General features: G+C 47.5%; 1 protein-coding gene across 2 annotated transcripts; it reads right to left on the bottom strand.

The window, feature by feature from the left end:
- Positions 1-1,289: 1,289 nt before the first annotated feature.
- CSNK2A1 (casein kinase 2 alpha 1) lies at positions 1,290-26,082 on the bottom strand. Of its 2 annotated transcripts, XM_039719182.1 has the most exons (14): positions 25,939-26,082; positions 11,927-12,119; positions 10,802-10,913; positions 9,824-9,925; positions 9,358-9,408; positions 8,622-8,681; positions 7,912-7,995; positions 7,406-7,516; positions 6,494-6,595; positions 5,498-5,598; positions 4,638-4,786; positions 3,280-3,366; positions 2,474-2,626; positions 1,290-1,629 (listed from the first exon to the last, which is right to left on the bottom strand). In XM_039719182.1, exons 2-13 carry the CDS (start codon positions 12,025-12,027, stop codon positions 2,511-2,513), a joined length of 1,176 nt encoding a protein of 391 aa, XP_039575116.1. In that variant the 5' UTR covers positions 12,028-12,119; positions 25,939-26,082; the 3' UTR covers positions 1,290-1,629; positions 2,474-2,510. The 2 variants fall into 2 exon arrangements, with proteins under 2 accessions (XP_039575116.1, XP_039575115.1); XM_039719181.1 differs by having other exon boundaries at positions 1,292-2,626; positions 25,939-26,081.
- Positions 26,083-27,698: the final 1,616 nt, after the last annotated feature.

Here is a 27,698-nt window from a genome sequence, read left to right as displayed (position 1 = left end):
GGGCGGGACGTCACGGCGCCGCAGTGCGCAGGCGCGGCGCCCCCAGGCGGGTCACACGGGCGGAGGCAGCCGCGCATGCGCGAGCGGGGGCGCGCGGCCTGGACGCGCCCTTCAGAGGCTGTGTAAAAGCAACAAAAAGCAACAAAAAGCAACAAAAACCAAACCCGAACCCCCCGGTGACCGCCGGACAAGGCAGTCCCAGCGCTGCCGGGGCCGTAACGCACCCACAGCGGTGCTGCCGCCGTGCAAAAAACCCCGTAAACCCTCCAAAGCCCCCCGTCAGCGCTGGCAGAGGAGCCCGCACCTCTGTGAGGGCTCAAGGGCACGAAGCTCCTTCCAGGCACAGCGCTCCGTGCATCCTTGCGCAGGGCTGGCAGGCACTGGGGCCAGCCAGCACTCCCAGTTTCCTCTTCCGTTCTCATCCTTATGCAAACCTCCCTCGCTTGGAATAACGAAAGAAGTGGGTAAAATGTCCTGCATAGCTCAGAACCAGTGCAAACAAGCTGTATTTTGTCATACTGGGTGCTTTTACGGTACAGCACATTGAGGTAACAGTCAACACAGTCCAACTTTCACATCACTTTAGGATATAAAAGATTAAGTACAATGGATTTCCACTGGATGAAGGCATGGAGGAGAAAGCTATCCTGGTGTAGGTGAAGAACCTCATCCACCTGCTGGCGCTCCTCACAGAAAGGGGCAGTGTTCCATGTCCCACGAATCAGTTTAATCCAGCCCGCCTGCCCCATCCTAAAATTAATTAGCAACGTGGAAGCACATGTCTGTCCTCTCCACAGAGCAGAGGAGGGATGGGGGCCCGGGACAAGCAGGAGCTGCAGGCCACAGCGGCAGCACCCACTGAGGAATGCAAAGATCGCTCACTGTCCACGGAACAACAGCTGCAATGGCTCTGGGATGAGGGCACTGAAAGGGACAGGGGCCACTGTGCCTGCAGCCACGCCAGCTCAGCCAGCCTAGCATGAGGTGACTGAGAACGAGTCACAGAAATCCAGTGAGTTGCATCAGGCAAACAACTAATAATTGGTTCATCATCTCGATTCCCCACCATCATGGCTGAGACAGAAGAGGAGGGGTTTTTGTTATGGCAAAAGATCCTTCTCCCAGGAGATAACTTTGGCTTTGTGACATCTGTGTAAGGCTTCTCTGCACTGCTCCCCGTGGGTGTGACAGGGACATGGCCTGCCCAGGGCACATGTGGCTGTCACCTCTCCTGTGTCAGTGTATGACCACCCCAGGGAGGCCTCTACACAGGGAACTTAAATCTAACCTCGATAAATAAAACCAAATGTTTATTTACACCAAAGAATTCCAACACTGGATCTTTCACATATGAAGGACAAAGTATATATACACAGCAAGGGGTAGCAGGGCTGTAACAAGGGTGCTTTTCCGTTGTCAATGATAATATTTGTCCACAATTACTGATCTACCATTTCAGTTTAAGTTAACGTCTCCTGGCTCCTTCCTCTCAGTGCATATTTACAAGACTGTGAGGTAACTGGTATTCTCACCACATGGCACGTGAGGGAGGGGATGGTGGGTGAAGATGTGGGATCGGACTTGGCGCAGTCTGATTTTTCCAGCTTTAAGTAGCCACCAGCTCGAAACCTATAGAAACAATTTAAAAACAATATACCCAATAACAAATTAATTCCAGAGATCCAAGCCAAGCAATGGCTGGAAGAACCCTCCACGAGAAAGGGGCTGATGAGAGCAGGGCTTACTCTACAGGAGCACCTGTCTCAGGAGGTGCCAAGGACTCCAACTGGATCAGTAACTTCATTTTTAAGACTAAAATTACATGCAAGGGGTGAGTTAGCATTCTGGTTGACTCCTAAGGAGACATTATCCAATCCAATTAGGGTTTTGGACACTATCTGCACTTACTCCTTTTAAGCTTATCCCACCTCTCCCTACTGGAATTGTCTCCTCAGTGTACCCTGGCTGGGACATAGGCAGGACACGGGGTTCACGTGAGTGGCACTTTAAGAATCCCCTCCCCTGCCTCATGAAGACTTGGTTTGGTAGTCTCTGGAGAACAGCACAATCCCCCAAGGCTTGTGGAGGAATAATGGTGGGAACATGAAGAGAAGAGATTTCCAGCAGGATGCAAGAGCTTGGAAATGCTGTTGATTCATCTTTGTTATTACATGAAGAGTTGTTTTGTTTAGTTTTTTTTTTTTTTGGGAGGGGTGGGGGAGGGGGAAAAGAAAAACTGTCCAAGAAGTATTCCATCTGTAGGTATTTTCAGGGAATCCCCTGAGTTACGAAAAGTTCAAGTAAAAAAAGAAAAAAATCAGCCTATAATAATTTTGTATATAATGACTGAACTACTATAAATCCACAAGCAACAGTTCAGACACGGTGTCTCCAAAGCGTTCATCCCCTCCCTTCCCCTGCCAGGCACGAGCTGCGTCCTGAGGAGAGGTGGAGGGGGAAACCTCTTCCCCACCTGACTCAGCTCAGGCAGCAGGAGACAGAGCCCGTCACTACTGCTGGGCGCCCGCAGCGGCTGGAACCGGCATCCCCAGCGTGGTGGTGGCAGAGATGACGGGTGAGCCTGCTAGAGGTCCAAGGGGTGAAGGTGTTGGCACTGAAGAAATCCCTGGAAGAGAGACAGGTAAGCAGGAATTAGAGTAAAAACAGCGCGCTGCTATCCAGGACAGCTTCTGAAGTCGAGTGGGAGCTTTGTGGGTCAGTTATATTTTCAGAGCTGCCAAAGTAATTAAAGAGAGAAAAGATCTGTCACTATTCTCTGCAGCTCTCGCAAGGGCACGGATTTGCACACCCCTGAGTGTCACTGATGGACAGAGATGTGGCAGGATCACAGAATGGTTTGGGTTGAAAAGGTAACCTTAAAGCTCCTCTCGCTCCAACCCCCCCACCATGGGCAGGGACACCTTCCTCTAGACCAGGTTGCCCCAAGCCCTGTTCAACCTGGCCCTTAAACAATTCCAGGGATCTGAGAGCCACAGCTTCTCTGGGCAGCCTGCGCCAGTGGACTGTCCTTCAAGCTGCTGCCAGAAAATGAACTGCAAAGAACTTAAAATGAGACCAGAAAAACAGGTCAGGCTGCCCAAGGCCTTACTTATCAGACCCTCCCACCCACTTTGCAGCTCTCCTTGCCCTTGTCCCCAATCCTGGGAGATGACCCAACACCACCCTGCCTGCTGAGCTCTCCCTCCTGGTCCTCCCACCCGCCCCGCACACAGAAATGCTCCAGCACACCAAGCCCGGGGGCGAGCTGGCAGAACTGACCTGACATCATGCTCGCACTGCTGACAGGAGTGCTGCCACCCGGCATGTTGGACGAGCCCATCCGAGCCTGGTCTTTCACAATGGGGTCTAGGAAGAGCACACTACCAGTAAGTGCTGTGCTGCCAGAGAGCTGCTGAGGCACACAAACTGCCCGTGGGCTCTGTGCTCAGCCAGGCCTGGCACTCTGCCTGTGTCAAATAACATCAACCACCATCTACTGAAATACAGACATTTCCACCAACGCCAGTGGGAAGCACTCAAGAGGGTACCAAGGTCACGTGGTATCAGGGAAAATCAGCTAAATTATGTGATTTGGGGTTCAGCAGGACTGTCTGACAGGAAAAGACAAAGGTTATTACGGCAAAGTTCATCTTTCTGTGCTAAGCAACTGTGTAATTGCAGAAAGCCAAACCCAGAATATGGGTGTAGCAAGCAGAAAGATTATCACTGATTACAATCATGGGTCATGTCTCTGTACACATCTTACCTCTCTGTGAGCTGTCAGGTGTGTCACTAGAACTTGTCATCCATGAGATGATCACAATTTACTAACTCTATTTTCAGCTGCATGTAAATATGACTCTCCCCTGAACAGGGACAACCCCTTCCTGCCTCCCAGACCTTCTGTGTCAGACAAGGGAATTCCAAACTTTGCTGAGCTCAGCACTACGTGTATCTTTTTGTGGACACAAGTTAATGAAGTGTTTGTCCAGCTCTCACATTCCAAGCTATTGGCTTCTCTAATGCTCATACCTGCAAAACATTTCCCTGGGATTTTTCCAACAGGTGTAACACAGATCAACCATCTGTTAATTACAGGGGTCCCTTCAGCAGCAGTTAAAAAAACCCCAAAACCAAACCACCTGAGCAAATATTGATATTATACATTGTTGCAGCTGCTTCAAACCCCTAGATATCACTATCTGTGAGAAACAGCAACTATTTAAAAGCATTTATTAGTGAAAGTAACATTTCTGCTTGCAAAATCAAGACCTGGATATAGCAGTAACTAAGCAATTTAGCAAGAGGAGTTAAAATGCCTGTTTATCAACAAACCAGAATTCTCTGGGTTTATCCAAACAGGGGAATCTGTGCACACCTGCAGAAAGCAGCCCCAAATGACATGATTTAGGTGACCTTCCTTGATATCACCTGCTGATTCATGGGCTTGACACAGGCACCCAACACTGATTCCTTGGCTGGTGGAGGTGGCACACAGAGAGCAGCAGCCTCAGTTCCAGCACAATTATTTGCAGAGCAGACTTATCATTGTTGCCATTCTCAGCTCCCATCTGCACAATCCATGGGAACAGAGATTTCCCAGAGGCAGAACTCTCAGGACAGCAGCTGATACTTACAGAAGTAGGGGTGTTCCATGGCTTCTCTTGCTGTGAGTCGTGACTGGTGATCGTATCGCAGCAGCTTGTCTAAGAAATCCAGAGCTTCTGGACTCACCAGATGTTGGTTCTCACTGTGGACAAAGCGCTCCCATCGCTTACGGGAGTGTCTGCAGGAAAACAGACCCAGATCAGGCCAGGCAGGGGACAGTGATGCCAAAAACCACTTTCTCAAGGAGCAAGAACTGTGACAGATGCCCAGCCCTGAGGGAGGCCACTGCTCCGTGCAGCAGTGCAGGAGTGAGACATTCCAGAACATGAAGCAGTGTCACTGTGTCTCCACGTGGTGGCACAGCAGTCACAGCCCCAGCACAGCCACCTCGGCCACCACAGCCCCTGCACGGCCCTGCCATGACCCCAGGCAGCAGCAGGACTAATGCTCAGGATGGATTACAGGCCTAAAATTGCAGGGTCTGTCATCTCTTATGCACCCAACATGAGTTCCTTTAATTTTAGACCCACTATGAGGGGGGAAAAATCCCATATAAATTCCATCTCTAGCAGCACCTGACTTTCTGCACTCTAATGCTGAGAAACACCATTTTGGTTTTTTCCCTCCAGAGTGAAGAGAGTATTTGCCCTTCATGCTTTCTGCTCCAGTAGCTCCTTTATTGCCTGAATGACATTTAAAAATCTTTCATCAGGTCCATTTCCATATAAAGGACTATGGAAAGCACTGGCAAAAAGGACCAAAGGCACAAAGTGTCAGTTCTCCAAACTACTGGCTCTGATTTCTCCCACAAATTTTTGTTCATTTCAAGGTCTGTTGACAAAGCTGTAACTGTCTGGATCTACCAAAGAGACTCCAGACCTTGGCTCACCTGCCCAAAATGTCATTGAAACGTGGATCCAGCTCAATGTTGTATTTGTCAATGTAGTCATACAGATCTTCTGTCCCCAGAACCTTGGCTATCCTCACCAGCTGGGAACAAACACAAAAACAAGTCACTGCTATGAAGGTATGATAATACCAGAGCCTGCATGAAGATATGGCAGCACATTCCCACGGGAGCTGGAACCTGATCCCAGCAGTATGAATCAGAAGCCACAAGGTCAGCCTGTGGCTCTGGCTTTCCCAGCCACACAGTCCCAGGTAACAGGAACAGGCCTCTAGTCACAGCTGGAGCTCAGTACCCCAGGGCAGCCAGGAGGGAGCCACAGACCCTAAAATCTCTAAAACCTGAGACCTCGCAACACCACCTTCCTTAATAGCATGAAAATATTCCAAACCAACAGAGGGGAAGGCAAGGATAACTGGTAAAAAAAGCAGAAACTCTGGATCTTGCATGTGAAAGGTGAAGCCCACCCCAGAGAGCTCCAGAATAAAGGTTTGAGAATACAAGGTCCCTGTTCCAGAATATTTGCATGGCAGTCACATGCTGAGCATGTGGTAAAAGTTTAAAAATAAAAATTTTGGCCCAAAGGCAACACATCAAAGATTTCAGAATCTGTATAAACCTGTACCAAATTCACAGCTTCTATACAGAGGGGGGGAAGAGTGAGTAGTGGCAGGGGGTTTCCACATAACCTCAGGAATAGTCAAACTATGTACTGGAACACATCAGACTTAATATAATTATTTCTACAGCTTTTCCCAGACACCTACTGAGGAGCTCCTAAGTACAAAGCTCTATAAATCCATTTCTATTTAATTGGTTACATAATCTTGCACACTTGAGAAAAGGAATGTGGCTTCAAACTGAGCTAAGAAGCCATTAGAGAAAGGCTTAAAAATTCTCTGGATGACTTGATAGAAGCCTGAGCAGGAAAGCTTCATGGTGCTAAGAGAACAGACATTGTACATGACCAGCTCTCACCTGATCATAGTTGTCATGGCCATGGAAAAATGGCTCCTTTCGGAATATCATACTAGCCAACATGCAACCCAAGCTCCACATATCCAGACTGTAATCATACATCTGTACAAAACCAGAAGGACAATTCAATTTCTAATGAATTAAGCAGAACAGACCTCCAAAACTAACAGGGTTCCCCCACCCCGCCAAGGTGATATGAACACAGCCATGTCATGCTGGAAACAAACTGAACTATCTTCAGGTATCTTCATCTCTAAACCACTGTTCAGCTCACTGCTCCAGTTACTCAAACTGGGATACAGCAATTAGCAGGACAGCAGGTATCCTAATTCCATCCCTGTCTGCCAGGATATTAAAGATCAGAGCCTTCTTCTATTTCCACTGCAGACTCCAATGTTGTAAACCACTGAGAAGTGTGTGATGGGAAAGGAAGCATTGGAACAAACAACAAAAGGTGTGGACTCCCCAGGGTCCATGGACAGGTGAGGATGTGCTTTTTTCCAGAACCAGCATGGTCTGAAAGTCACCAGGAACACTGTGATTTCCATAATGCAAACTGCCATCAGATAAGGGGATGCTTTTATAGCTTAATTTAGAAGTTCATGCAGTACTTGCTGTTCCCACAGGGGCTTTGTTTCATTTCTGTACCTTACTGCAAACACAGCCTTGCTAAAAAAATATTTAACATTTGTATTCCAAGATCCATAATGATAGTTCTGCAGCTCTTCCTCAGGTCCTGAGACTACTCATTTGTTTCTTTCATTCAGGGGCTTTATGGCCGTTTCTGCCATACATTTTGGAACAGACTGTCTTTAGCTTCAGCTCTCTAGACACCTGAATTCTGGGTTTATTACCTTGAAATGCCACTGACTTTCCATATCAAAGTCAGTAAGAAGTCCTGGTAACTCTTACCTGATAATCTACAAGAAGTTCAGGTCCTTTGAAATATCTGGAAGCCACTCTGACATTATACTCCTGGCCAGGGTGATAGAATTCAGCCAAACCCCAGTCTATTAGTCTGAGCTAAAAATGGTAGAAAACAAAGAAAAAAGGCTCAAGGGATGCTCCAGCTTACCATTGGCTGAATGACACTGGTGAACTTAGTATGAAGTTAATTTATAAGTCTCCCATTTTCAATTAATTTGATCAGAGTGTCTGGTTACATATTCTCCCCAAACCCATATCACCAAGCAGTCTAAATAAAATACCTCTCCTTACAGCCCTGCCTGTGGGTAACATGTGACCAAGCAAAGCCTCAAAAAGCAGCATAATATTCTCATTTTACATTTACCCACACCATGAGAGTTCCCCTCACAGAGGTCTGCTAGTACCACTAGCAGGAGTACCCAAAGGGATGGATGAATAGTTTGCCAAAGAAAAGTAGAACCCCTCCCTGCCCCCCAGCCACCCCACACTACCTTTCTGTGCTCATGGTCAATCATGACATTGTGAGGTTTGACATCTCTGTGCATGATTCCCATGCTATGGCAGTAATCTAGAGCCTGCAGGTGAAAGGAAACAAATGCTGGAGTCACAAGAATGTGTCAAGTTAACCATATTCAAAAGTATTTCCACACATAACAAGTCTAACTAGATGGCAGGACTGTCCAGTGTTAGATCCTGGACTAGACTCACTGATCACAGAAAATGCTTCTAGACCCCCCTCTCAAAGGGAGATCCCAGCTACACAAACGTCTTTAGCTTATTTCATGTGCTTCCTCATAAAAACTGGATTTTCAGAGATTCTAGAAGCATAGTTACTAGGCACTAATGATCACACAAGCCCCTTTTCTTCAGGCTCCTAAGGACAAATTACTGAGTTCAGAAGAATGGATGAAGACATTTGACTCACATTATGCCTGAGCACAAACCCAGCCAGTAACAGCTCACGGTTTTCTTTTTTCAGAGGCTACACGTACTCCTGATTTAGGATTTTAAGGTATCTCAATGTACCAAAATGCTGAAAAACAGATACTGACTTGCTATTTTTCTGCCCAATTCTTCCATGGACTCTCCTTCCCTTAGTGGTATGATGTCACTATCATCAGTGACATGAGAACCATCTCTACAGGATTAGCTGAGAGCAAATACTAGAAATAAACCACCAGAACAGCAAACACCAACTTACCTTCAAAATCTCATACATGTAGAATCGAATATCATAATCTGTTAATGTCTGGTATAATTGCTGTGGGACACAAACACATCATGTCAGTGTTCAACATCCAAACAACTCCCACTCTGGGCTGCTGGCATTCTCCAAACCCATTTGAAGTACAGTCCAAGTTTCTCAAGTTACTCTGATCAGTCTGTTCCTCCCCCTTTGCAAATCCCATACATAGTGACAGGGACCAGGATGTGCTGTCTGAGCAAAGCTGGAAGTAAACTACCTCCCTCTGGTTATATCCACCCAGCACAAGCATGATGGATGGCATTGCACAGCCTTTCTTCTTCTGAGGCAGGTCAGTATGATGGGACAAAGAAACATTTAAATCCCCATTCCCAGGAGTATGGAAGGCCACATAAACAGCCGTCCACATTTAAAGTGGTTCCAATAAATAGCTGTACACATAAAAGCCAAATGCCTCAAAAACACAGGCACTGATGGACCACAAGGTAACAGATTCATTTGCTCCCAAGGTTAATTAAGTACCTCTTGGAATCTGCATTCTCATCTTGTAACTTTTGTGGCAAAATGGTACTGATGGGCAAATTACAAAATTCTGTCCCAACTGCACTTACCTTTAAAAGCATTTCCTATCCTGGAAGGAAATACCTATCCTACATACTTTCCCTTCCCCAGAAAGACAGTATGAGTGGTTTTCAAACCCAAAAAAAAAGAGAAGTCACATCCCACACTGTACCTTAAAGTCTGTGTTGTTTACATGTTCAAAAACCAGAGCGGGTGTTCGAGACTGAAACAGAAAAAAAAGCATTCAGCCATGTTATGTTTCCACTTAGGATAATGAATTACATCGTTCCTTTTCTACTAAAACTGCACAAAATCCCTCTGCCTTGGACATATTTATGATTCCCCTCAGACAGAGAGAGCAGAGCCTAAGCCCACAGCCTCCAGCAGCACTGTTTGCAGAGCGAATTAACTTGTCTCAGCTCACTGGTATCTCTTCCTCACAGAGTGAGGGGCTGGAGGGACCTGTGGGGGAAGGGCCCTCTAAAAGAAGTTTATCAGATTAAGAGCTGATCTGATCAGTCAATTCAAAAGCAGGATTTAAGAGCAGGGGAAAACAAAAAGCCAGGTCAGAGCTGAAATCAAACAGAGCAACTTCACCCATAACCCCAGTGTACTGCCTGAGGTTCTCCCTTACTCACCACAGGATCTTTTACTATATCTGCAAGGGTGATTATATTGGGACCGCCTCGCAAGTTCTCTAAGATCTTGATTTCACGCTTGATTTTCTTCTTTTTAACAGGCTGAAGAATAAAAAACCCAAAGTGTAAGATAAAGACCTGCAGTAAAGTGAGGCTAATAGCTCAACACCCCGATGACAACACCCAGGTGACTGCAGATCAGCAAAATATATTGAAACATTTGCAATTTAACCTGAGTATGCATCACACCAGTAAAGGCTCAAATATCTGCTGTCTCCTTTCTAACCACACAACTCTGACAGCTACAGACAATAATTCCAAGTGAAGGAGAGGTTGGAAGATGGCATTTTTTTAAAAAGCTCTCTGAACATGATCTGATAGGCCAAGAGGAAATGGCCTCAAGTCATGCCAGAAAAAAATGTCTTCACAGAATGGGTTGTCAATACCTGGAACAGGCTGCTCCAGTGGTGAGGACACCATCCTTGAACTGATTTAAAAAATGTATATGTGGCACCTGGGGACATGAATGCTGGGGTGTTGGTTGGACTTGATGATCTTTGAGTGCTTTTCCAACCTGAACAGTTCTGTGATACTCCAAGATTTCTTAACTGGCATGTGGCAAATGTTTAACTATGAGAGGTCCGTGAGCTATTGGAGGGTCACTAAATGAAGGCCAAGGCTGTGACAGCCTGCCAGGACACGGGCACTTAAGAGAAGCTGAGAATTTTGAGTCAGCTGCTGAAATGTTGCTTAGTTCCAAGTAAAAAGGTGTAGCATATCAGGGCTTCTTTAAGACAGAGCCTAATTCCTTACAGGCAGAGATCTGACTTAAATGCAGGGCTTATAGATGGCCTGTTTCACTGAGTGACACTCCAAAGCCAGGCTTTAAGGATTTCAGTTTTAGAACATCAAACAGCCCTTTCTGGCCTCCTGATCACCTCAAGACAGATTTTATCTTTTGCCCAATCCCCAGCTCACCTTGAGAATTTTAACAACTACTTTTTCATTATTTGTAATGTTGATGGCTTCAAATACTTCACTGTATTTGCCTCGGCCTAATTTTCGAACTAGCTGGTAGTCATCTTGATTTCTGTGGAGAGAAAAGGTTAAGAGTTCCAAAGGGCTCACTCATTTCCATCACAATTTATCAACTGCTCCTTAACACTCAATCACTGCCTCGCTTGACAGACAAAGGGGATTAACTAGTGCCTCACCTCTCCTGAACTGGATGATTTAAGGGCTAGGAGAAAAACTGGGACCTTCTATTTGCCCAAGACAGATTCAATCCAAAATTATGGACTGAAAGCCCAACTATGTATTTCAGCATTAGCAAACCTGATCTATCCCATCTCTCTATATTTGGAAGCTCCATTTTTCCTTGTATAATGCTGGTAAAATTCAACAAAGCCAGTACAAGGAAAAATCTAAGTGCAAGGCTGTTTAAAAACAGTCTGGGCACAAAGCAGCACTCATGCTCAGACGACTGTGTACATTCCAGAAACTGGGAACTGCACAGCTGAGGGCAGAACCCTGTCTGGGCCCTCCATATCCCAGCAGGAACGCAGAGCTATGAAGCTGCCACCACTGCTGTCTGATTCTGGGACAATTTAGTCATGAGCTCAATTTAGACACCTCCTTCCTTCAAAGAGAAGCAGCCATGTCTTTTCCAGGCACTCACAGAGCAACAAGTCATAAAATAGCATGTACCTATTTAAGTCTGTGGAGCCTCTTCACTTATCCAAGTCAGCAGCAACTTCAGTTTGAAACTCTTTTCGTTTCTTTTCAGCCCTGCACTCAGGACTGATTGGATTGTTTCAGAAATAGATTTTCTTCCCTCTGAAAGGGGATGTTTTTCGACTACCTGGCAAGACTTCTTCAAACTTTTAAGAAAGCTGCTATAAATGTTCTTCCACAACTGGGAATTTAAAAGTTTGATAGGAAACATTTTTCTGAAGAGAAGTTGTAATCCTTTCCCTTGCCATCTGCCAAGAAGCACGAAAAAGCCTCCTGCAGCACAGCTGCCTGAACTCCCCAAGTACCACTACGCAGGATCCACAGGGATTGATCCTGGTGCAGGGACAACCAGAAGCAGCCCAGACTTACCCCCACTCAACAACGTGAGACTCATAGTCCCAGTACTCCCGGGGTCTGTGTGTGTTCACATCCGTGTAAACTCTGGCCCTGCTCGGCACGGGTCCCGACATATCAGACAGCTTGGCAGGCGGAAGCGCGATGTGAAATCAGAGGCGACCTGTCTGCAGTGCTGACAGAGGAGAAAGGCCTCAGATCCCTCCACCTGCAGACAGAACATAAACCAGAGGTTAAATTCTCAAGGTACTTCAAAAGTATTTAAGTTAATCATTAAAAGCTGCTGCAAAGGAGAGGCTGGAGCCTGCCCAGCCACAGGCCTGGGATTTCTTGAACGCCATTTGTCTGCTCTCCCTCACACAGGACTGGCCCCCAGCAAACCAACCTGCTGACCTGGTAATTTTCAGCACCTTGTTTCCAGCTGCTGGTTGAAGAGGTAGCTTTCCAAAAGGAAAGAATGCCATGTGCCCTGTATCTGCAGACAGATCCCCTCCTTTCAATTCCAGACTGAAAGCAACAGCCACAGGCTGCAATCTCATCCCATCACAAGTCTTGGGCCATCCAATGCAACAAAATCAATTCTGCTGGGATGGAAACCAGCTTTAGTCACAACTTCCAACAGTCAAAACATTAAATCTGACTGTCAAAAAGACAGCAGCATCTGTGTTGGATTATGATGCTTTATTCAAACATGAAAGAAATGCACTGCTGCAAGGGTCTGAATTTCTTCCTTTGCATTCTGCTTGCCCAAAGTACTTCCAATCCTTCCTCCTTCCAATGCAATTTTTGCAAAGCTTCTGGTAAGTTTTATCAGTATTGAGACTGGTCAAAACCACTCAAAAGAAAGTTACTGTAGATCAGAGACAAACACTGTACCTTTATCCTAGATGTCTGAATACTTTATCATCCAGATCTGAATATTTAGGATAGCAGTAACTCACTACAGTTTTGTATCAATATTGTCCTACCCAAGATAAATGTGGTGCCTTTGCATGTCTCAAATCATTCACAAGGGGAAGTTAATAGCCTTTTAGATGTTTAAATACAAGAATCCCCTTGTCAGCTTTCAAAATAACTTACAACAAAAGGAGCTGTATTGGAGCAGGAAAAATTATTGTGTTGGAAAGGGAGCATTGCTGGGTGTGTAGCAGCAGGTGGCAGGGCCGTGCAGCCCTGTGTATGTGCTCCAACAGTGGGCAACACTGTTATCTAAACTAATATTCTAACTTGCTATGCCAATCTTATCCCTCCACAGAAAATGGGCAACTGCCAGACTGCAGAAGGAAGTAACAGCCCCATTAATCACATATTAATGAGAAAGACCAAGAAATCTGCTCGGAGCAGGTCTCTAGTAGCTTAAGCTACTAGGAGATGTCAGAACAGAAGAAAACTCTAGAAGCAAAATCCTGCTCTACAGAGTCCTGTTGTTTATTTGAGGTCTGCAGCTCCTGTGAGGACCCAGCAAGACCCACTGGCTGTGAAGATGGCAGAGGACCTGGGGAACACAGGTCTGATGTCCTTCACCGTGTCACACAACCTGACCAGCAGCTGGTCCTGCTTCCAGAGGCAGAAGTGCCTGCAAGGGCTCTCTGACATGGACAAAGCCTCTCTGACATGGACAAAGCCTCCTTAGGTGGGACAGAGCTCAGCAATGGGATATTTTTTGACCTACTGACACACAAATGGTGTTGGTGGCAGCTTCAGGTAGACAGGGTGGAATAATCCAGTCCAAAGGATAAACAGGGACACAGCACTATCCCAAAATCCACTATGGAAGGGTGACTGAGGCCTCAGACCAATAAAAGATGAGGCACTTCAGCTGTGTGTCCAGCTAATGGAAGAATATGAAGCATTCCTCAAGATATAAGAAGTCTATTCCTGGATAAAACGCTAGTCCTCTCACAAAACACAATTTCAGAAGATGAGGCAGCAATCATCTAAGACCTCAAAGCATTTATGTGGCATGACTCAGACACTTAGAAATTAGATGTCCCCAGGCATTACTAGAGCATGCAAGTTTACTAGAACAGTTTAGTACAGTGAAATTTATTAGATTTCAACGTTCAGTCACTGTGTTTGTGTTTCTTCTCACTCCCTGTGCTTCTGGCAGGAGATGCACTGGCCCATTTCCTCTGCCCAATACTCCTTGTGAAGGAATTAACTGAACTTATACATGTCTCAGATGACTTAGCAATTTTAATTTTTAAGCACAATCCAGTATAAATAAAGCACACGTGACTGCTCCCCTCACCCAGCTTAGCAAGATCAGTTTCAGCACAAAAAAAAAAGAAAAATCAATCACATTATCTAAAGATAGATCAAATTTCACAGTGGCTATTTTTTGTCACGTAGCTCTAGCCTAGCTCAAGCAGCACATTGTAACAGGCTGCTCAGAGAAGGGCTTTTTCAGGAAATCATCAACTGCAGCTTCTAAGAATGGCACACAATGTCTATTTATGAGGGTAGGTATTATTGTCTACCATTCTTTACACAGGAAGGGGAGAGAATCTGCACAGATAACTAAATTTTAAAGCAAACACAGTTACAGACAGACACAAACTTACCCTGCCTGAAAGCTGCTCACTCTCTGCTCAAAACTGCCAAGGAATTTGTATAGATTTTTGCCTTCAGTGCCCCTGGAGGGGGATTATTTTGCAGTGGATCCAAGCTCTTTGGCAGAAGGGAATGACACAAATAAGGACAGATAATGGGGACAGGTGTTGACATGCAAGCATCAGTTGAGCCTGCAGTTTTAAAGCAGAAAAATCTACAGTATGAGCAATGACTGCACCTAGAGAACTGCCCTGAGCTTGTTATAAGAGATGAGTTCTATTTCTGCAGAATCCAAACTGAATGTTGTCATTTATTAATTCCTGCATTGATGACAAAATCATAGAATAATTTATATTGGGAGAGGTCTGCTCAACATCACCTAATCAAAGTAGATGTGGTGAGATCAGGGTCCAGTGTAGCCTTGAGCATCTCCAGAAACAACATTAAAAATTTAATTTCTCTGGTAGAGAAATCTTTAACTAGGAAACAACCATGAGCTTTTAGGCAATGTACCAGAGGTCACAAAGAGAGGAAGACAAAGCTCCCAACCACAGTCTGACATGCTGCTCACTGCCAAGGACACAGAGCAGGGCTCCTCAGTCAGCCCCTGTGGTGACACCCCTTGGAAGGTATCACCCAAAGGGGCTACATGACAGCTGCAGCAAAGGAACACCATGCCAAAGTTTCACTGCTGGCTTCTCCCACACAGGCCTGTCTTCAAAAATGCCGTTGGAGTATTGACAAACTGATAATTAGCTGATTTCTTCCACAGCAGCCTTATCAAGAGGAACCCTGCTCATCCCAGACAAGAACAGAGCCAAACACAGCTCCTGTCCTGCTGACAGACTCCAGGGGAGTACCCAGAGCCCCAGCCCAGAGACAAATAATTGTGCTGCCACCATATAGGAATGTTTTAATTGGAAGGCCTACTAATTAAAAAAGATCAGTTCTTAAAAGTTTGAATTCTCCTAACAGTAGCCTGTTGTCTGAACAGCTTGGCAAGCTGAGACATTTTGTGCCTAAAGTTCAGTAAGATAGTAAAAAGCCTCTCAATGTTCTCTTTGACTCCGATTTTTAAAACATTTTAATCTAAACCAGTTACAAACCCCCTCATTTTTAAAAAAGGATGTTATAATGCTTACAATACACTCTAATTCTAAGGGCAACCATGCCCCCCACAGAGAATTTGATATTTTGTGAAGGATCCATACTTCCAGCACCTACTCCAATTAGTACAGGAATTTCCTACACCCTCTGTCCTTCCAGATGCATGCACTTAGAGCAAGTAGCAACAAAACACAGCTAAGAAATCCAGGCAGATTCGTTTCTCTGAAACACACCTACTTTGCCTCTAGTAAAATTTGCCTTTTTTTTTTTTTTAGTCCAGAAAAACTGAAATACCAGAATGATTTTTTTTCTCCTTTTAAATGGAAATGTTCTTGGCATGGAACCTCTCTCAAGCAGTTACTCATTCAGAACTTAAAACCTCTGAAGTTGCCCCAGTATGATGCAGCACCTGCACAGGCTCCCAGTGAGCTGAGAGCCAAGAGCTTCCCGGACGACTGGTGTCCCAAGGAACTCACAAGTGCCATCCAAGAGATGACCTTTGTGGATAAGGTTTGGAGTATAAATAATGCAGCCAAGAACACAAACACCGTTTGACACTGGCTCCCCTGTGGATTGCTGTTAACAGCATGCCTTGCCCTCAGTGTGAACAGTGTATTGCCAGGGAGATCCAAGTTCATCCAGAGAGAGTGGAGTGAACCCAGAAAACCTTGTTCAACACCATATAAACCTGGTTATTCCCCATGACCCACCTGAACTCTGCTTCAGTGAGCCCACAGCAGTCCCAAAGGAGGAAAACAGGCCCTGAACTGCAGCAAGCTGAACTCGAAGAGGCAAGAAAACATTTCTGTAGCTTTATGAATTCCAGACAAGCTCACCTTCCTCTCGAGGAGAAAGCAAAGTGGACAGATCGGCCAAACAGGTCTAGAGACTTTCCTCTCACTTCTACTTTCCCCACGTAAGCTCATTACAGTGGCAATTGTGCCAGCCTAAGGCTGTAAACAGGCTGAGACAGCAGCGGGTTTGTTGGGAGAGAAGAAAAGCTCTGTCAGTGGAGAGGAGCAGAATTACAGCACAGTCTGGAATCGAAAGGTTATTCCCCTTCTTTCATCTACAACTGCAAGCAAGATGTTACCTTTCATAGCAGAAAGCTTAAACCCAGCCTCTAAAATCAGGAGTGAAAAATGTGATTTGGTAGGGTGAGCAAGAATTACAATTATCAGATAAAATGTTGATGATTTCCTTCACATAGCCCTGTAATCCTCCCAGGGAAGTGCACTTGCTCCTTCAGAGTTTGAAGAATATCTATTACTAGAGAAACACTGAAATTAAAAAATCAAGACATGCCTAAATATTACAGTACTGCCTGCTGGCAGTCAACATCAATCAACACCCAGCTTACTTTTAAAAGAAATAATAGTAATCAACACCATTAAAAATATGCTCTACCTCACAAAAGAAACCTGATTTGTGTATTCTCATGATGCTGAAACTTCAGCAATACAAGTACGGAACAAATGACCTCCAGAAGTCCCTTGCAACCTATATTTTTCTATGATTTTACAGCTAAAATAGAAACAAGCCTGGATTAACAAAATTGACATTTTATATCCTTTCCTGAAGATCATTTCCCTACTAAAAGGAACAACATTGACAGAAAAGTAGGTTTTAAAATTTGAGTTTAAAAAAAAGCTTAGGTTTGAAATCAAACTTTTCTCTGGGCATTGTTTTGGAAAGCACAGTCTGATTTAACTGCATTTCCCACCAAAATTATTTTCCAGATTTCTTTTAAATAGCTGATTGTGTCCGACTGTAGAGAAATAACAAATGATAATGCAATGACCTCAACATTCCCCTAAAAAAGAAACATGAACTGTTGTGATTAATTCAAAACAAGACACGGCCAGTCTGTAGGGAAAGCAGTTGACAGGTTTAGTTATACTGGAAGAAACATCTTGGAGTAATTCTGCACAAGAAACATCCTAAATTTAGATTAGCTCTTCCTACATCAGCACCACTGATTCCTCTCTGAATTCCTCACGATTCCTGCCAAAGTCATCCTCTGTAACGAGGATCACAATCTACATGGAAGCCACAGGAATGGTTTTACTGTAACTCCATGATACTCCTCCCAGTCTTGGGGAAAACCTCACTGTGCCACTTTCCCAACTCGGAAAGCAGCGTGTTACATGTCTGTCACCCTCTGGGTGCCCTGGCAGTGGCTCTGGTGCCACACACTCTCCTGGCAGGTCTGTCATGCTTTCTCTAACAGCTGAATTTTAGCAGAGCTCACACAAACTCTCTGTGGGTCTCCAGCATCTCAGCCTGGTTGGACATTTGTCCTTTGCAAACATCAGTGTTGGCAACAGCAATGGACCTGGAGCAGAACACGGGGATCACCTCCAGCAGCAGTGACAGGGATTCTGTGACAGACAACTCCCCAAGACCATGATCACTATTATTTTCAGAGCTAAGTTAGTCCACTTAGAGCAAGTAGCAACAAAACACAGCTAAGAAATCCAGGCAGATTCGTTTCTCCGAACCACACCTACTTTGCCTCTAGTAAAATTTTCCTTTTTTTTTTTTTTTTAAGTCCAGAAAAACTGAAATACCAGAATGATTTTTTTTCCTCCTTTTAAATGGAAATGTTCTTGGCATGGAACCTCTCTCAAGCAGTTACTCATTCAGAACTTAAAACCTCTGAAGTTGCCCCAGTATGATGCAGCACCTGCACAGGCTCCCAGTGAGCTGAGAGCCAAGAGCTTCCCGGACGACTGGTGTCCCAAGGAACTCACAAGTGCCATCCAAGAGATGACCTTTGTGGATAAGGTTTGGAGTATAAATAATGCAGCCAAGAACACAAACACCGTTTGACACTGGCTCCCCTGTGGATTGCTGTTAACAGCATGCCTTGCCCTCAGTGTGAACAGTGTATTGCCAGGGAGATCCAAGTTCATCCAGAGAGAGTGGAGTGAACCCAGAAAAAACATAAACCTGGTTATTCCCCATGACCCACCTGAACTCTGCTTCAGTGAGCCCACAGCAGTCCCAAAGGAGGAAAACAGGCCCTGAACTGCAGCAAGCTGAACTCGAAGAGGCAAGAAAACATTTCTGTAGCTTTATGAATTCCAGACAAGCTCACCTTCCTCTCGAGGAGAAAGCAAAGTGGACAGATCGGCCAAACAGGTCTAGAGACTTTCCTCTCACTTCTACTTTCCCCACGTAAGCTCATTACAGTGGCAATTGTGCCAGCCTAAGGCTGTAAACAGGCTGAGACAGCAGCGGGTTTGTTGGGAGAGAAGAAAAGCTCTGTCAGTGGAGAGGAGCAGAATTACAGCACAGTCTGGAATCGAAAGGTTATTCCCCTTCTTTCATCTACAACTGCAAGCGAGATGTTACCTTTCATAGCAGAAAGCTTAAACCCAGCCTCTAAAATCAGGAGTGAAAAATGTGATTTGGTAGGGTGAGCAAGAATTACAATTATCAGATAAAATGTTGATGATTTCCTTCACATAGCCCTGTAATCCTCCCAGGGAAGTGCACTTGCTCCTTCAGAGTTTGAAGAATATCTATTACTAGAGAAACACTGAAATTAAAAAATCAAGACATGCCTAAATATTACAGTACTGCCTGCTGGCAGTCAACATCAATCAACACCCAGCTTACTTTTAAAAGAAATAATAGTAATCAACACCATTAAAAATATGCTCTACCTCACAAAAGAAACCTGATTTGTGTATTCTCATGATGCTGAAACTTCAGCAATACAAGTACGGAACAAATGACCTCCAGAAGTCCCTTGCAACCTATATTTTTCTATGATTTTACAGCTAAAATAGAAACAAGCCTGGATTAACAAAATTGACATTTTATATCCTTTCCTGAAGATCATTTCCCTACTAAAAGGAACAACATTGACAGAAAAGTAGGTTTTAAAATTTGAGTTTAAAAAAAAGCTTAGGTTTGAAATCAAACTTTTCTCTGGGCATTGTTTTGGAAAGCACAGTCTGATTTAACTGCATTTCCCACCAAAATTATTTTCCAGATTTCTTTTAAATAGCTGATTGTGTCCGACTGTAGAGAAATAACAAATGATAATGCAATGACCTCAACATTCCCCTAAAAAAGAAACATGAACTGTTGTGATTAATTCAAAACAAGACACGGCCAGTCTGTAGGGAAAGCAGTTGACAGGTTTAGTTATACTGGAAGAAACATCTTGGAGTAATTCTGCACAAGAAACATCCTAAATTTAGATTAGCTCTTCCTACATCAGCTCCACTGATTCCTCTCTGAATTCCTCACGATTCCTGCCAAAGTCATCCTCTGTAACGAGGATCACAATCTACATGGAAGCCACAGGAATGGTTTTACTGTAACTCCATGATACTCCTCCCAGTCTTGGGGAAAACCTCACTGTGCCACTTTCCCAACTCGGAAAGCAGCGTGTTACATGTCTGTCACCCTCTGGGTGCCCTGGCAGTGGCTCTGGTGCCACACACTCTCCTGGCAGAAGGTCTGTCATGCTTTCTCTAACAGCTGAATTTTAGCAGAGCTCACACAAACTCTCTGTGGGTCTCCAGCATCTCAGCCTGGTTGGACATTTGTCCTTTGCAAACATCAGTGTTGGCAACAGCAATGGACCTGGAGCAGAACACGGGGATCACCTCCAGCAGCAGTGACAGGGATTCTGTGACAGACAACTCCCCAAGACCATGATCACTATTATTTTCAGAGCTAAGTTAGTCAACAGCACATGGAGCAAAGGGAAAGACCCCAAAACACAAAGACCCCAAAGCTGACCTTGGATGAGGCCGTGTAGCTGCAGAGGGCAGCAACATCAGCAAGACACCCAAGCCCAGCAGCCGAGCGCAGGCTCTGCCTCTTTCCCTTGCCTGCAGCTTCTCGTGCCACCACTCCCAGTGCCCATAAACCCAGCGGATATCCTCAGTGCCAGTGCCAAGGACTCCTGACACAGCCCGATAGAAATGGCTGCAATACAACCAGGCACTGCCAAAGCAACTTGTCTGTACACACACACCAAACAGAAACCAAGGACAGAACTCTTCTGCTCGCACCTCTTCCCCAAACTGACAGTTCAGGCTGAGCAGGGAGTGCAGGAAAGGCGGGGGGATTTTCTTTGGAGGAATATCCCCTCAGGTCTGCCCTAAAGCCAAAGCAATACTTCAACAGGAAGCAGTTCCTTTTTCTTCCAAGAGCACTAACAAAACTAAATCTCCTACTGCTGGAGCTTTGGAGAGTATTCCAGTTACCAAAACCTCATTTTCTGAGACCCCAGCAGCACCAGGGAACTCTTCCTGGAGGCTCACAAAGGGGAATGTTTCAGCAGCACTATGGGCTGACATCAGGCTCCACTGGCAGCATCCTCTGGAAAGTTCTACCTCCCTAATTGCTGCTAAGTGACACAGTTGTTTTCCTCATTAATTAGTAGGCACAGAGTACTGCCAGGACAATCATTCAGCTGATTTGACTCCTATGGTTCATGTACAGAGAGGGATTTAGGCAGAACTCAGAAAACTGACTTGTACCAACCATCTGTAAAAGTTATAGAGTTTTAATTGATCTGATCATGCAATTCCTAGAGGCAGGAACAATAACCAGAGCAAAAGGATAAACCAGAGGCCACTGCCTGTAACTATTTCTTCAGGAAATCCCTGTGATCAGCTGTTCCATGGAGCAGGCAATGCACCACAAACCATCTCCAACCCTCAGCCAGCATTGAGCAGGCTCAGCAAGAGGCACCCGGTGCAAACCCCTGCCAGAAGTGAAGTTCTGACATAATTCTCTAAAAATTTATCATTATTAACACAAGATGAAACCAGCTACCACCATTCCAAGAATCAAATGGAAAAAAAAAAAAACAGCTATTAAACTTCAGCAATCAGCACTCTCCTTCACACCTTACAAGCCCCCAGTAAAGCCATTGTGCCAAAACTTGTAACTTCATTTGTAAGCTCAGTTGAAATTAATCTAGATGCTGCAGAGTGAGGAAAAAGCCCTCTTTTTCCCTTCTGGAGTACAACCAAGTGTGGAAGAAAGGCTGGAATTCAACAGCACATTGGTAACAGATAGAAAAACCTGTGAAAAAGGCTGCAAGAGAAGGAACACTGCAGGAGCTCTTGCTTTTCTAGACTGGAAATTAATTTGTTGTGCGCGTCCACGCTCATCCATTTTCTGAACACTAAAAATAAAGACTTTCTGACAACTCACACGCACATGTGCAAATATGCTCTGAGAAAATGCCTTCTCCAAAGGCTTTGGTAGCAACAGGGAGAGGCACCTTTTCAGCTCCCTGGACACACAAGAGGATTTGTGGCCACTTCTTCCCACCACAGGAAGACCATTCCCACCCAGGGAAAGCAAGTTCTGGCATGTAATTCTGTATTAGCACGCTGGACTCTCCCTGAACTTGGCTTAATTAAAAGAGGACTAATTTAGCCTTTGGTTGTTCCAGAAGGTGCAAGGGCAGAGCCTCCTTCTCTGCAAAAACAGAGTGAGTAACTTCAATTTTCTAGGTCTGCTGTTAACACTTCAGACTGGCCAATGGGAAACCTGCAGCCAAACTCTTGCCTTGACTCAAAATTGTTTTCCATCTAGCAGACAATTTATTCACCACTCACATGAAATAAACTGCCATAATATGATGCAGCCATTACACAGGCAGGAGCTGGACAGCCTGCTTTAGAAACCACCTCCCTTAAATGGTAATATTAATTAAAAAATAGAACTCAGTAAGGAGGACATAACCTAAATCTCAGAACTCCGTGGAAAATGAAAATTATTGAAGTTGTAACCTTCCAAATGTGAGTCTGTGGTGGTACCAAGTCCACAAAGAACTCCAAGCTTCCCTTCTGCTCTTCAGCCTCCCAAAGCAGCAGCATGAAATGGGTAATAAAACCATTTGTCCAGAGCAGTGAGAGAACAGGAGCAGAGGAGACTTGGGCCAGGCTCATGTTGCTGCTTCTCTACTGGATTCCTAACCAGAAAACATCCATGAACCATTGATCCCATGACCACATCAACCATCCCACTTCTCATCAATCTTTCCTACCAATATGTAAGCTTGGCACCTTGATGGAAAAAGGGGCCAAAAACCAGCTTGGAAAAGCACTCCACATTCAGCAACAGCACTAACACCAGCTCCAAAAGCTGCAGCCTCCTCTTCCAAGCAGTTTTTTCAGGTTCAAAGGAGAACTCCCTTTCTCCAATTACATTCTGTAAATTCCAGGGAAGTCAGCTCTTGGAAGCCCCTGGAAGGAGATATCCAAGCTCAGAAAAATTATCCAAGAGCTGTCTTGCAACAAATGTTTGTAGCCAGACTAAGTCAAGGCAGTATTTGCTGATCTAAACATCTTCTTTTTTTTTTTTCTCTCAAGACCCTTGTGGGACAATAAGATCTAAGATGGCAACAATCTCATGCACAGAGTTCTAAAGCAAATATCGTAATGTAAGCAATTCCATAATGGAGGAACAGTGGAGGTGACAGGTCTGGTAACCCAGAAATAAATCCCTGCCTCTTCAGAAATGTGACACGAAATTAATCACACCACCACAATGTCACCCATTTGCTTCTCCTGTCTTCCTTTCCCTTACTCCTCAGAGGACATGAGGAAAGACAAAGAAAATTAGTTCTGTAAGGAGAAAATGGAGAAGAACTGAAATGGAAGTGTAAGGACACCCACCATTTAATAAAATTGGGAAAAGTTTGGTACGTCCCTTTCATCAGAGCAGAAAGTTTCTTTCTCTACAGCTCCACTAATCTATAACCACCTTTCAACATCCTTTATACCCTGAGATTCCTACTTCCAACGCATTCCATGCTGATGAATCTAATCTGCATGACTTGAAAATGCCCCAAATACCAAACTCTAAGTCTTTCAATGTCTCACCATCAGGAAATGGCATTTTTTACCACGTCAATTCCCAATCCCAGGTCTGTATCTTCATTCTCACATCTCACCAGCCTTTTCCAAGCAAACAAGTACCATTAACTGCCCCTGCACAAACCTCACAACCTGAATGTCATGCAACATTCCATGATCCAATTTTCTACACATTTGCTAGAACCTACTGCCAATTTTAGTATCACTTTTCCAAAGAGCCATGTTCCCAACATCCAACAAGCCTCCCTTTCCCTCCATCCATGAACCCATGAGCCCTGCCAAACCAAGAAAAGCTGTTCTGACCCTCCCACTTGGAAGTGCCTGCTTTCTCCTCCAACATCTCCCTCTCACCACATCTGCCCATGCTCTGTGCCTCATGCCCTCACCCAGATCTTCAGCTGCATGAGTTTTTGCTTCTTTGCTGCAGCCAAAGCCAAGATTATGTTCCCTTCCCCAACCCTGCTTCCATTCCCCATAGGCAGCAGCTGACCAGCCAAGCTCTCTGCTCTGAGTGCAGGACATGCACACCCAACTCTACCACACTGGAACAAGAAAACAGCAAATTTCACTAACAACAGAAATTATGTTACCAGGCATTGACATAAATCACTAGAGAAAGGTGAAAGAATGGACACTTCTCCCCACTGGCAAGATGAAAGGAAAGGATCAGTGCCTAGCACCAAAGATGGACATTCTGCACACGCAGGGAAAGCTCAGGACCTTTACAATTACAATTCTACCATGTCTGGACCTTTACAATTACAATTCACCTTCCCTGTCTGGAGTCACCCAAAGAGAAGAGGGATTCCAGGCACAGGCAGATCTCCTGAGTGCAGATCTCCCTGCCCTGCACCTGGGACCAGACATCCCAATCCCAATTTTCATCTTCCAGTTACAGACACTGTGTGCCCACGCTGCAGGAACTGGAACATTACCCTAATCCTAGTTTTAGGGCTAATTAAGGAACTGATAACGCTTCACACTTTCCCCAAATCTTGCCCTGAGTCCTCCCAAGCTCACTCTCTCCTCTCCTAGCAGGAACTTTGCCCTTTTCTATATCACATCAAACCAGCAACCACAGGATGAGCGACTCCTGTGCCCCAGCTGCTGATGCACCTGGAATCCACCCTGGATTCACATCCAACACCCGGCTGGCTGGCAGGATGGCACAAGCCCCAGCTCTGAGTCTGAGTAACTGGAGCAATTCTGTTTCAGAGAAGAGAGTGTGTTCAAAGAACAAAGAAATCACTCCCAGCCCCAAGCAGAAATGCTGGCTGTCCACTTGCTCTGCTCTGAGCAGCTGCCACCGTGCCCTGTCCCCTCTGGCACGGGCTCTTCCCAGCCCATCTGTGGAGCTCACCCAGGATGAGCTTCCCTGGGGAGCCAGGTAAGCACATGGCACAGCCCTCTCCAGGGACACGTGCCCACGTTCAAAGCCTGGCACAGGGTCAGTGCAAGAGCAGCTCCCCAAGGCCCCAGGGTCAGCTTTGAGCAACACAATCCCAAATCTAGAGACCCTCTCAAGGGTACCAGGGCTGGGTGTGACCCACAAGAACATAGAGGCCAACTCCTGGCCCTGCACAGACCCCCCAGCAATGCCACCCTGTGCCTCAGAACCTTGCCCAAATGCTCCTTGAGCTCTGTCAGGCTTGGAGCAGTTACCACTGCCCCAGGGAGCCTGTTTCAGTCTCCATCCATCCTCCAGGTGAGAAACCTTTTCCTAATATCCAACCTAAACCACCTGCACACAGCTCCATGCCATTGCCCCAGGTCCTGCAACCGATCACCAGAGCCCACAGATCAGTGCCTGCCCCTCCACTCTGCTTGAATATTCACAACCCAAACTTTATTGGTTTCACCCGAAGCCCTCAGTAAGAAAGAATTAAGTGATCTCACACACACGGGGTTCCACAATCTTATCTCACCCCTCTCTTACAAACCACATTTTACCAACAGACACACTGCTCTCGGTCCCAAGGCACAATTAACTAAATTCCAGCGGGGGCACTGACCAGCCCTGCTTCCATAGACTGGTGCGGAGAGCCGTGAGCACGACCTTCCCCCGCCCAGCAGGGCCCAGAACGGAGTCCCTGCGCAGCCGGGGGTGGCAGCGAGCACCAGCAGGCCTGCCCGTGCCCTCCGCATCTCCGGGCAGGGCGGGGGAAGAGGCAACATCGAGCAATTTAGGAAAATAACACCTACACGGCCCGAAGGTGCGAGCGGGGAGAGCCGGGGGAGGGGGCGGCCCCCGTTCCGCGGGGCTCTGCCCTTCCTGCGCGGCCGCGGGCGGCCCCGCACCGGGCTGGGGGCAGCGGGGCGGCCCCTCCACAGCCCCTGCCCGCTCCCCCCGGGGGCTCGGAGCCCCTCCGAGGGCAGCAGGCGGCGGGCCGTGCCCTTTCCGCCGCAGCGCACCCGCCCGCTCTGCCCGCTCCCCCTCAGCGCCGCCGCGGCCCCGCTCTCCTGAGGGGCAGCCGCGCCCCGCTTGGGCGCCGGAGCCGCCGGTACCTGGCGCGGCCGCTACCGCCGCCGCCGCCGCCGCACACAGACAATATGGCGGAGGCACAAGGCTCGGCCGCCGCCGCAGGGACCAGAGCGAGGCGCGCCGGAAACGGAAGCCGCGCGAGCCCCGCCACGCGCCGCGGGGGCGTGCGCAGGGAAGGGTGGAGCACGCCGCGGGCGGCCATGGGAGTTGTAGTCCGCGGTGGTGGCGGCGGTGCGCGGGGGACGCGGGTTTGTCCCCGCTCCGTGCCCAGGCGTGTCCCCGTGAGCCGCGGGAAGGTGGCGGGGTCCGTGCCGGCCTCTTCAGCGCCGGTGAGAGGCGCGAGCGTGAGCGGCGGCCGCTTGGGCCCGGCCCCTGTGCGGGGCAGTGTGCGGGACCCGCCGCCAGGGGGCGGCTGCGGCCTGCGGAGGTGCCCCGGGACCGGCGCTGCCCGGTTCCTCCATCGGCCCCGGGACCGGCCCCTCCATCGGCCCCGGGACCGGCCCCTCCATCGGCCCCGGTACCGGCGCTGCCCGGCCCCTCCATCGGCCCCGGGACCGGCCCTTACCGCTGTCATTCCCACGCCCTCCCACGGGCCTGTCCTGGCCCTTGCACAGCCCTGTCCCCGCCGTTCTTCAGCCCTCCTCTGGCCCTTCCATCAGCCCTTCCAGCCCTTCCACCACACCGGCCCGGCCCTCCCAGACCCCGGGGCCGCCGCAGAGCCGTGGGGTCCCGGCGCTGTTCACAGAAGGGGCTCATCCCTCTGCTGAGCCGGCAGCCCAGCCAGCAACCAGGCCAAGCCCTGACCTAGTCCAGCGACCCGTGACCTTCTCTCCCTGCCTTTCACCTCTTCAGCCCAATTTCTTGCCGTGCAGCCCAGGACATCGCTTTTTCCCCAAAGGACTGGCCGGAGCGAATGGTCCACCGACCATTCACCATTCCACCGACCCATCTGGCACAGGCTGAGCTGGGGGAGACCCCGAGGTGGGAGGAAAGGCATCCAGGCTCAGCCTGAGGACGAGCAGGAGCCTGGGCTCGTGGCACACTCGGACCAGGGCTAGCTGGGCACAAGCAGCTCTGGGCTGGTCCTCCCACCTCAGCTGTGAGCCAGCCTGGAGGGGAAGGGGCTGTGCTGAGCTGTGTCTGCCCCCCTTTGACCCGCCATGGCCTTCAGAAGGGAGCCAGCCTGGCCTCCCCTCACTCGGCCTCACGGAAAGCCGAGCAGGGCCAGGCTTCCCCCCCTTCCCTCCCGCTGTGGGAGTCTCCCCCAGGGGAGCCCGCTGGCCCAGAGCCCGCAGCCCCTCACCCCGGGTCACTCCCATTAGGTAAAGGAGCAGCTCGTCCTGCCGGGGGTATCTCCCTCTCGCGCTTTCCTTGTATTGTACGGGCCTGGGTCATCGAGGAAATCTTACAGGTCCTTCTGCTGCCGAGTGGTCACGGGGGAAGCCCGGCCCCCTTCCCCCCATTGTCAGCGGCCGGGCCGTATCCTCGCTCCAAGCCCCGGCCCCTAAAAATAGCTCTTTGTCAGGCGATTGTTCCGACACCTTCGCGGCGGCATTGACGTGGGCCGGAGCGGGAGAGCGCTGGGCTAGGTGGAGGGGAAGGGCTGGAGGTCCCCCCTGGGACTGCTCGGAGGATTTGCCGCTGATAACGGCCCCTGCTGTGGGGAAATGGGCTCCGGGCGTGGGGCGCCGTGCCCAAGGCCTTCCCCTGCCGCTGCTGCCCGCTGCTCACCTCTCCCCCAGCCCCAGTCAGCAAGCAGGGGAAGGGTCTCCCGGGCACAGGG

The sequence above is a fragment of the Passer montanus genome, unplaced genomic scaffold, assembly GCF_014805655.1.
Source record: "Passer montanus isolate IOZ18808 unplaced genomic scaffold, ASM1480565v1 scaffold41, whole genome shotgun sequence".
Classification (NCBI taxonomy): Eukaryota; Metazoa; Chordata; class Aves; order Passeriformes; family Passeridae; genus Passer; species Passer montanus.
This window is presented reverse-complemented; position numbering and strand designations above follow the sequence as displayed.